Below are 11,169 nucleotides of genomic sequence, written 5' to 3' on the forward strand. Positions count from 1 at the left end.
TGAAAAAACAACAAGCAAATAAAAAGAGAAAAGATAATGGACACAGCCGTATATATGGTACGGTTTCTATAATGAATGGCTTGTCTATCATGCAACGGATGCTACTATTAAGTGATTCATATGATGAAGTCATAAGCCAAATTTATAAGGCTAAGAGACATATATATAATTGCTTTGACATTTTCACAAGTATGAGCCAAGGTACCATATTTGTAAGGTAATGGACTTGTAAAGATCTTAAGAATATGTCAATTTACTCATGAAATTGAGATCTCGACATTGATGCATGTGTCCCAAAATGAGTTGTCTAAATGCATGTCAATATGTTATCTACACCTTTAATAATAACCCTCTTTTGTGGTTCCATTTTTTTGTCTGGCCTTCCAACTTCTTATCAGGATGGTGAAAACCTGATTCCTAATCCAAATCCAAATAGGAAAAAAAAAGTTGAATTCTATAAACAAGAGGATGGGAACGAGAGTAGAATTCTACAAGATATATTTTTTTCGGCTCTAATTGTTTTTTTTAGTTTGTCCAAGAACGTTCGGACTTTTTTCTTTTTTGACGTAGAGACCAACAAGAGGACGGGAACGAGAGCTGTGACTCCTCGCCGGACATTTTTTTTTTTGATTCGTTTTTTCAGTTCCGGCAGTTACATTTCCTTATTCACACGTTCAACTAAATAAATGTAGAAACAGGTAGGTAAATAATAACAATAAAAATAAAAATAAAAACAAAAACAGCACAATATATAGGCTTTGAACTTCATATTCCTTTGATGAGAAATAAATATTTCTACCACCAAGTTATTAATGTATTAAAAGCAAAACTCATATTATTATAACCTGATTTAGTCGATAATCCAAAATAAAATCATGAAATTAGATCTTGAGTAGTTTGTTATCTCTAAATAAATGTGCCTCCTGCCACCAGTGCCATCACCGACAATGAAACGATGTGGAAAATCGACAGCAGCCTTCTGTCATAATCATCACAAATAGTAGCCCTTGATATCAATAACTAATGCCACGCTAACTTGAGTTACAAGTTTTTAAGTGTCTTCAAAAGAATTCATGAAATTTGATATTTAATTGTACCAACATATTTTTGTGCTTAGCAATGCGAGAAAAAGTTTACAATGACCTTATTTTAATTTGATACAAGCTTAATTATACATTGTCATAGTATTGCCAACATTTGCTTATATTTTCGTTGTTGTCACAAAATAAATTATAGCTCTCAAACTTTATAAAAAAAAGGGAAAACATATAAATAAACATGTGGCACTTTTTCTCCCATTGCAACGCACGGGCACGTTTGCTAGTAGAAATTAATTGTGAAAAAACTATTGTATATTTTTGGTATTTTTTGTTGGAGGTATGTGTTTCCTTGTGAAAAAACTATTGCACCATATTTTTTATAACCGCCAAGTAGCTATTACATGTATACTTGTGTTTCCTGAACCTACAATTCATTTTATTAATTAATTGAATTTGCCTTGAAAGTTTTTTTTTTTTTTTTGATGCAACGTCTGATGTTGCAATAGTGACGGCTAGCTCTTCAATTTGGAAGACTTGTGACGTTTGTTTGAATGGGCCTTGGCGATATTTAATTGGCTTGAATTTTATGTCACCTATAAAGTTCGCTTCAAAATGAGCTGGGCCCACAAAGGCACACACAGTTTACCAAACTGGGTTAAGAAAAATATTAGGCCCCAAATTGGATCATAAAATGGGCTAAGCCCAAACAACCTGGTTTAGAAATTGGCCCATAAAAGCTACAGCCACATGGGCCATGGTTATGTGACAAATTTTATGATGAAAAACAGACTTGTCCATTGGCGGTAGCCTTTTTTTTTGGACATCCGTAGCCTTCTTCATGAGAATTTCAATTATCTTAGCATTTGTAATATTCCGAGATCATGATGGGCTGACCCCCTCCCTAAATTTGTAACAAACTTGGTTGCTCGCGATTTGGCTGAGCATGAGTTTACTAATGCAAGGCCGTAGAGCCATGTTAAGGATAAAAAAAAGGCTTATGATTTTATTATTACGATGATGTGTTTTGTCCCTAATTCTATGATGTTTTGTCACCCGTTTGTTGCTTAGCAGCCTGGGAACGGGAACATTTCCCGTTCTCAAGTTACACGTTCCGGGAACGTCTACGTTCCGGAACGAGAACATCCCCGTTCCCATGTTATAAAATAATACCCCAAGTTCTCGTACTTGTTCCGGGAGCGTGAACGGAAACAGGAACATGGCTGCTAAGGTTTGTTTTTAGAAGTTGTTGCTTAGAGACGCATCGCATCTTCTATGACAATTGGCCGATCGCCATTTCGTTACTGGATGTCAACATCATACGTTTAGTGACATAAAAAAGCATCTTCTCCTCCAATCCTCCATCACAGTGACTTGTGACATGGCATGTTGCCGTGCTATGTCTGATATATATGCAGGAGGTTCATGATGCTCTTCTTGACTAGAACTTTCTTCTTCTTTTTTTCTGGCCGAACCTTTGTGCAAGACAAGAAGAATATATTACGAAAAGTATTCCATTTTAATCCGGCCCGTGCGTGTAGAATATATATAATCACTGGGAGTCTAGATGGAGGCATGCCAAACACAGACGTACCCTGCATGAAGGAAGGGCTCTGTTTCATCCCTGGTCCGACACAGGATCCCATCCAGGACACGCGCATGATGCGAATTCCAGTTTTGAATGCATGTTTCACATTAGAGCCTTAGAGGGTGAAGTGAGGATTTATAATTAAACAAAAAGACAAGGAAAGGAACCGCAACAGCTCTGACGAACACAGCTAGACATAAATGTTTGTATCAGCAGCTAGCTTTGAGAAAGCACGGTCCTCCAGCACGTAACAGCCCTGAATACAGCTGCGGCAGCGCCGCTCTACCCCCTCGTCCTCCTCCTCGCAGCCCCCGCGCCCGCGCCGCGGTTGCCGGCCTTGGCCATGTTGGGCGGCAGGGCGGCGCCGCCCCGATGATGCCGACGCTGCGAACGCCGCCGCGACCGCGACACCGCGGCGTCGGGGAAGAACGGCAGGACCATCGTGTGCTTCTCGAGGACGTAGTGCAGCGACGCGAGCTCCAAGGAGTCGTACAGCGGGCTGCCGCAGTCCCACGTGGCCAGCACCAGCTCCTCCTCCTCTTCGCTCCCTCCTCTCATCTGCAGCTGCAGCTGCAGCTCAGCTCCTCCCGCGGCCTCTCTTTGCTGCTGCTGCATGGTAGCTTGGGAGATCAGCTGCTAATCATCCCAGGGCCAGGGGCTATCATATCGTCAGACACTATGTGCTCGTGTAGTACCAGTCACCTTCTGTGTAGGTAGAGGAAGCAATGCCGATCGCCCTCTATGCAGGTAGACGAAGCCATTGCAAGCGTGTGGTGGACCGTTGGGTGGGTGCAGGAGAATAGCCCTCTTTTAAATAGTGTCTCCCACCAGCGACCATAGGCCGATCCAAGAGCAAAATTGATTGGGAGCATTAAGTATAACTCCAGTGTAAGAGGGCCTTGTAGTAATTCATTTATGTTATTACCATATTTGGAATGCTGCTTTGTGCCCTCAGTCACTCCAAATATATATAGGAGGTAGATGCCCACGATTTCAATTTATAAGACGTTTTAGTTTTTCTAAATACATCGCTTTTACTATGCATCTAAGCATAATGTATATCTAAGCACGTAGCAAAAGCTATGATCTAAAAAAATATCAAAACATCTTATAATTTAGAATAGAGGAAAGTAACTCTTACATGCCCCTTGAGTATTTAGATAACGATAATGAAACATACCAGATGTCCGGACGGACGAACGCCTTCGTCCGCTCATTCCACCCGCGCCCCTTCCCCCACCGCGGCATCTCTGAACCCGCCACACCCACGCCGCAATGCTTCTCTGCAGAGCCGCGCCCCCGCCCCCGACCCCAAGCGCATCGCACGAGCCATGCTCCCCGCTGCCTCCCTCTCCCTCCTCCTGCTCTAGCGCGGCGGTGTCCCTGGCGCGAGCACGAGCTCTGATCCACGCGGCCACCCCCGGCGACCCCCTTCCTCTTCTCCGGTCGGCCACCCCCGGCCTCAACTCCGGTGCGGGGACGGGCGCGACCCCGGCGACGGCCTCGGCGCAGGCGCAGATCTGGTGCGGGCGCGTGGCCCTACTCCAGCACCGGGAGCCCCCAATGCCCACAGATTCAGCGGCCATGGCGCTCCCCGCGCCAGGCTCTCTCCCCCCTATGTTGCAATTGTATGTTTTAATTGTTTCGGACATTTCAGAGGTATGTTGCAGTTGAATCATATGGATGTTGTAAAAGTAGATCGGGGATGTTGCACATGTTACATATGTTGCAATTGTTTTCAGAGGCATATTGCAATAGTATGTTTAGAGTGTTTTAGATGTTTCAAGGTATGTTTTATATGTGTTTTCCAGATGCATGTTACAATTGTGTTTATCTGGATGTTACATATGTTTCACACATATGTTGTATGTGTTTTATTCGGATGTTGCGTATGGGTTGCAATGGTTTTCAAGTGTGTTTTAGGGTTTGTTTTTCAAGTGTTTCAACTGCCTTCAAACTTATATTCCAACCGTTGTATTTGAATGTTTCAAAAGTAGACCTGGTGTTGCATCTCTCCTCCTCCCACCTCTGTTGCATCGTCTCTCCCGGAGCCGGCAGGGCATCCATACGAACGAGGGATGGGCGATGGGCATGGGTCGAGGAAGGTGCGTGCATCGGGCGCAAGTGAGAGAGCTCCGTACGGACGGACGCTGCCTCGGATGCAGGATGGACACTGGGCGAAGAGGGCTGCGTACGTCGCAGTTTGGGAGCAGGGGCGCAAGCACGTGGTGACATGGGCACAGCGGGCGGGCACTCTCCTGTTGTGCTAGTGCGTGAGGGTGCACGGAGGTTGCGTCGTACGGGAGCCTCGTCTGGACGCACGCCTAGAGCCAGACGTCTAGGCGCTAGGCTTGCCGTTTAGATAAAGTTTGTAAACGATGGCACCATCAGCTCAGCAAAAGAACAGTTGAAAAGCAGAGCTCCAGAAATGAACAAATATTACACCATACTGATTTTATGTCGAGGGTTGCCCACTTGTCCCTCTATAGTCCAAAACTAATAATTAGTTAGAAACCAAGTTCTTTCAGAATGCTACCAAAAAGCAGCTTTAAAACGACAGCGACATCCAACAATGAGCGGAGACGCGCCTTAAGGCAACATAATAATGGCACAAACATTGAGATTTCTGGTTTCCACAAGTCAAAGTGTACAACAAGCTCCCCTGGAGGCCAGGTCGGCACTAAACAACGGCCATGGAAATATCCGTTTGGTGGTAGGCTCACAAGTTAACAAATTGAGTGACATGCCAGTTTGGTTTATTCCTCGTCATCCACTGCATCACCGGAGCCACCTTTAAGGTGCAGATGCTTCTCCCTCCTTTGGAAGTCAGTCAGGCCTTTGCCACTCCCAGTGACACCCACCTTACCTCTGTGGTCATCCGGCGACTTGAAGATGCTCTCCTTCTTGCGACCAGAGAAGAACCCCACCTGCAAACAAACCATCGAAATTCAGACAATCTGTTTGTCGACAAACTGGGATGCAGATGCTCCATTTTAGTCATCATAACATATAAAAGCTGAGGAAGTCAGGTACCTTGAAATTCAGATTTTTCTAACTTATAATGAAAGAGTGCCTAGCCAAAAAAATTTCCCAAAAACAATATGGTGTGGGGGCCAAGAAGCTACCTTTTTGGATTTCCCTTTGGTTTGAAACTGCTGCCATGCATTCTGCCGCTTGTTTTGGGCAAATTCAAGTTGCTCAAAGCGGGCTTTTGATTTGAAAGCATGTATTTTCTTACGCTTTGCAGCTTTCTGCAACACACAAAATGGTCAGTAAGAACACACGATACCACAAGGTTTAGGTTAGTTGCAACTTGCAACGCACATTATCGAAATGAAAAGGCGAATTCACTTACAACATCCTCAGGATCACTTGGTTCGACACGAAGTTTGGCTGGCAAGCTACGCGCCTGAAAATCAGATGTTGCAGCTTGCTCAATTTTCCTCTTTATTGCCATTTTTGTAGCTTCAGCTTCCTTTTCAGCTTGTCTCAAAGCATCAGCTGCTTCTTCCTCAAGCAGCCTCACATTATCTGGGTCCACCTATATAAGGCAGTCAAATTAATAGCTTAGAACAACATATTATAGAAGTTCAGAACTGTATATGAATTACTAATTACTTTTTTTTTTGAGATAAAATTACTAATTACTATATAGCAATCTTACAAGACAAACTTAAACAGGATAAATGTAGCTAGGATGACACATGTTCCTGAGAACAACTCAACCCATTAGCAATAAGGGCCTCTTTGGCAGGGCTCCGGCGGCTCCGGCTCCCGCCTGTCAGCCGCCTAGCGGCCGACACCCGGTTACTGTTCACCGGAGCCGTTTTTCTCTCTCCTCCTTTCCTCTCTCACTAACACAACCGGAGCCGGAGAAGCTCGTTTTTCTGGCTCCGCGGCTCCGGCTCCTGTAGGCACCTGTCGGCCGCCCAGCGGCCGACACCCGGCTACAGTGCAGGAGCCGGAGCCGGCCGGAGCCCTGCCAAAGAGGGCCTAAGTTTTGATGAACAAAACATTTGAATTTGCAGGTCATCACACAAGTAATATTAGAAACAATTCTGTTTAGTGCAACTGAAGTAGTTGTCTGCTCCATACTCATATAAGAATATACCAACTCTATTTTTAAAAGAAAAATATATTACTTTCAGAAAAAAAAAAGGAGCATACCTCTTCCCTGTTTCCCCAGCCATCGTAGGCTACATAATATCCATTTGGTGTCAAAGCTTCAACTGTTGCATTATACCTGGCAATTCAGCTAATCAAACATGTTGTAATGGAATGATGTGAAAAATATTGAAGACAAGATCATCTAACCTGGCAATTCAGCTAATCAAACATGTTGTAATGGAATGATGTGAAAAATATTGAAGACAAGATCATCTAGACACAAACAATGCTATGTATATCAAAGAGAAGCTCACCATTCCCCATCTTCACTCCACACAGCTTGAACTCTAGTACCAACGGCAAACTTATGGGAATGTGAAAAGTCATCTAGTCCCTGCCACAAGACTGTCAGAGTAGTGTAGGAGAAGCCATTATATTTCAATGTAAGCAACACAAATTGTAATTCATCAGGACAATCCCTTTATCTATGGAACAATTGGCATGTCTGTATTTCTTATTAAGAATTTCAGCTAAAGGAAGAAGCCATCTAACGAGTAATGAAGAAAAACGCTACCTCAGACTGCACTCCAGCTGAATAATTTGATGGTGATAGACCTGCAGCATTCTGGGCACTCTCAGTTTGCTTTGCAGTTGCCAAAATCTCTTCGGTCAATGTTATGACCTGCAGCGGTCACAAAAAATGACATTAAGCATCATAACACAAGCAACCTCCCAGTATTATTAAATATGCGCTCGTATTTCGAGATCCAACTTAGAACAGCAGCAGCGACACCCAAATCAGGAGTAGTACAAACCTGCAATCAATCAAGATAAAGGGTAATGGACAACTTTGAAGCCACTGAATTTTTGCATATTGTTCATTACTATTAATATGGTTGCTCAGACAGTCCCTACCATTGTCATAATCAACCTTCTCACCTTTCAAGGTTACAAAAAATCTAAATTCCCCAAAAACAAATCTTCTGTTGCAAGCGGCCTTTGCATGCTACCTTGCTGGGCATGGCTCCTTGTAACAAAGAAGAGAGAGGAATCGATAGCAACAGGCCCCAAAAAACAGAGAAGAAATCAAGCATCCATTTGTGAAAATCATTAATTCCATGTATCTGACGTGTAGCTACACGAGCATGAGGGATCACATTACAGGATAAAATAAGAAATGAACTCACCTCTTGAAGCTCTTTCTCCATATCAATATATTCAGAAATTCCAGGGTCATCCTTTTTCTCCTTGATAAGCTTCTTAACCTGAAACACATGGACATAAGAGACATATGTAAGTACATGAATTTGATTTACTATCTCAAACGCATGGACATAACAAGAAATGTTTCACAGTAAGATAGATTTGGTAAGGAAAAATAAAGGCAAGGAATTAGCATGAAGCTTCAGTGTGAAATGGGTATAACAAGGATCTTGACTAATGCAAACTTCAATTATTAATCAGTGACTAACAATTCCATTCTCAAGTCAAGTGTGATGCTAATATAGCATATTCTTGGCAGTTTCCAGACAGAAGAAAATAGTGTGCCACGTCTGCCTGAAGAATAGCATTCCTCAAAATGAAATCACTAGTCAAAAACAAGAATGAGATGAGAGACATTGGGTCTGAACAAGAGTGAGGTTCCATGTTCTAAACATTGAGAGCAATAAGAAAGGCTAATGTCTAAAATGCATAACATGAAGTCTCTAACAAGTAACAGATGTCGGTTTCCATCAAACAAATAACCTAATTAACATATAAAATGCATGTAAATAAATATAGGCATAAACATGACGCCACTTTTTGCTACTTGTTATTAGGAGCCAGGAGCAAAGTTGTAATTCCAAAGGCATGGATATGACTGAATTACTAGCTAAATGGCTACATCCTATATAAGGTAAATGAATGTGTTGCTAATTCAAAAGGCAAGGCTAAGCACGATGCTATTCCTATCAATATAACACGAGATGCAAATAACCGAGCAAACCAGCGAGGTATAATCTTATTACTCGTAAACGAATTTGACAACGAATAAAACTTAAAATAATCAAATAATCAAAACCCTAGACTAAATCAGAGCCGAACAACCATTGTAAAGGAATCCAGTTACAACAGTGCGCAAATCCTGAGCCGTAGACGACGACACTCGCTAGAACGACCGTTCTAGAAGAATCGCAGCCAGAACGGAAAAGGGGCGCGGCCAGATCGAGGAGAGCGGGGGAGAAGAGACCTCGCGGAGCTGCTCTTTGTAGGTGGAGAGGTTGGAGGCGAGCTCCTCCACGCTCAGGTCCTCCATGCCTGGCGCCGGCGCCGATTCCGCCGCCCTCCTCCCTGTCTCTGACGCTTCTCCCCGGCTGGATTCGATTCGATTCGATTTGCCTCTCTCTCTCTCTTCCCCCAATTCGAGTTCCCTTTTTTCCCTTCTCCTGTTTTCTGATGGTTGGGATTTTATGAGCAAGACAAGAAAAGGCCGAGTCGTGCTCGTGCCCCAATCTTCCACATGGGCCCGGCCTCATCCTGGTACTTTCGAGCCCATTTCAGTTTGCACTATATGGGCCTTCAAAGATGTGCTCGGCTTGGTTTGGGAATATATGTTTTTTTTTTCTCAAAAAAACTCTTCTACAACATCAAGTTGGTTCCATGGAGGAGGATCTGAAAGAGTTGGGCCCCTTTGCGCTACAAATTCTTCTACAACAGATGTTTGGATTGTAGACTGGTGGGCCAAGTGGGGATTGCCTCGTTCGATTGCCTACCCGTTCTGTGACCAAGACGAGAAAATAATTCAGCATTTGCTAATCGCTGCCCGGATGTCCGGACTGGGGCTAGCGTCCGGACATCGCGCTTGTTGCGCTTGCCCGCACCCCCACGTAGGCAAGCTACGCCTGCCCGCACGCCTGCTTCACGTGGGGGCTGGCGCCGCTCTGTTGCCCGCGTCTGCGCGCCCACCTAGGGCCGCGTCCTTAATTTGCACCCACATCATTTCCCGCGCTTGCCGCTTGCACCCCCTCTACACCCACGCACATGCAGCGCGGGCCCAAAAGCTGCAGTAGGTGGCTACGGCAGATGGGTTCCACTGCAATATGTGCAACACCAGATCTGTTTTTGTAACATCTAAATGAAACACACTTGCAACATATGTCCAAAATAGTTGAAACACTTGTAAGATACATTAGGAAAACACGTGTGAAGCCATTGCAAAACATATGCAACATCTAGATAAAACACTTGCAACATATGTGTGAAACATATGCAACATCCACATGAAACACTTGCAACATATGTGTAAAACATATGCAACATTCAGATAAAACACTTGCAACATACGTCCAAAACACAGATGAAACATTGCAACATACATTTGCAACATTCGTGTACAACCATTGCAACATATACAACATCTCGATCTACTTTTGCAACATCCATCTGAAACACTTGCAACATACCTCTAAAACATCTTAAACACTTAAAACATACACTTGCAACATGCGCTTTCAGCGCAATATCACCTTGCTGCTTGGACGAATGGAGCTCGTCGTTGTGGAGCTCGACGACGGCGCGGAGGTCGACGGCGGCGCATAGAGCTCGCCGGTGCGCCAGCGGAGTGGCAAGCACTGCGCGGGCGAGCACCACCTGCAAGATCGCGAGCACCCCTAGCGAGCAGGAGGGCAGGGCGAGCACTTGCGGCTGCGTGGTGTGGACCGGCGCGGGCAGGGCGAGCACGGACTGTGCAGGGCACGAGCACCGCAGCTGTAGGTTGACCATGAAGCCACGTGATTGGGAGGAAGGTGTGGGCCCGCCTGCGGCAGTGTGAAGTGCGCGCGTGGGCAAGGATGCTGAGCAGTGCTGGGCGTGGAACGAGTGGAGTGGAGAGTATAACCCTCGGTGAGGAGTGGAGGAGGTATTTTTGAGAGAGAGATGGAGCCATAGAGAGCAGGCGTTGTTGGGCTGATAGCGCGCAGGCCCGGGAAGCGTCGCGTCGAAGGACGAACGCCTTGAGGGTATCATTAACGTTTGCTAATCTCTTGTGTTTTCTCTACGTAGGTTTGTTTTTCCATTTTACAACATCTGAATCTGGATGCGGTAGAAACAATAATTTTTATCTCTTGCATTGTTTGAGAAAAAATAGAACACTAATTTAACGTATGACGATTATTATTTCCACATCTCATAGACTCCAATTGACGCTTGCGTTGCGCATATCCTATTTATTGTAATTTTCACATCCTAGCTTGTCTTTTATTCTTAAGCTTTGCTTAATGTTTTTGTTGTGCCTTGGACCTAGGATTTCAACTGATTAGGCTCCTTCCTAAGTTATGGATTTGATTCAGATCTATTATGTGCTTTTGATGGGCTGCTAGTTGCTTTTTGATTTGATTGCCAAATTTTGTATTAATAGCTAGGCAGAGGGGGCATGCTATTGGTTCATAATTTGATAGA

At 44.3% G+C, this 11,169-nt stretch overlaps 2 protein-coding genes across 2 annotated transcripts; both read right to left on the minus strand.

Annotated features, from left to right (window-relative positions):
• Window positions 1-2,730: 2,730 nt before the first annotated feature.
• On the minus strand, window positions 2,731-3,240 carry LOC136499167 (uncharacterized). The gene has a single exon (XM_066494862.1). It carries the CDS (start codon window positions 3,238-3,240, stop codon window positions 2,908-2,910), a length of 333 nt encoding a protein of 110 aa, XP_066350959.1. The 3' UTR covers window positions 2,731-2,907.
• A 1,786-nt stretch (window positions 3,241-5,026) lies between these two features.
• On the minus strand, window positions 5,027-9,159 carry LOC136500359 (uncharacterized). Its single transcript, XM_066495699.1, has 8 exons — window positions 8,963-9,159; window positions 7,920-7,997; window positions 7,307-7,414; window positions 7,047-7,126; window positions 6,793-6,868; window positions 5,981-6,166; window positions 5,751-5,876; window positions 5,027-5,552 (listed from the first exon to the last, which is right to left on the minus strand). Exons 1-8 carry the CDS (start codon window positions 9,026-9,028, stop codon window positions 5,382-5,384), a joined length of 891 nt encoding a protein of 296 aa, XP_066351796.1. The 5' UTR covers window positions 9,029-9,159; the 3' UTR covers window positions 5,027-5,381.
• Between the last annotated feature and the right edge of the window lie 2,010 nt (window positions 9,160-11,169).

This window comes from Miscanthus floridulus, chromosome 13, assembly GCF_019320115.1.
Source record: "Miscanthus floridulus cultivar M001 chromosome 13, ASM1932011v1, whole genome shotgun sequence".
NCBI lineage: Eukaryota > Viridiplantae > Streptophyta > Magnoliopsida > Poales > Poaceae > Miscanthus > Miscanthus floridulus.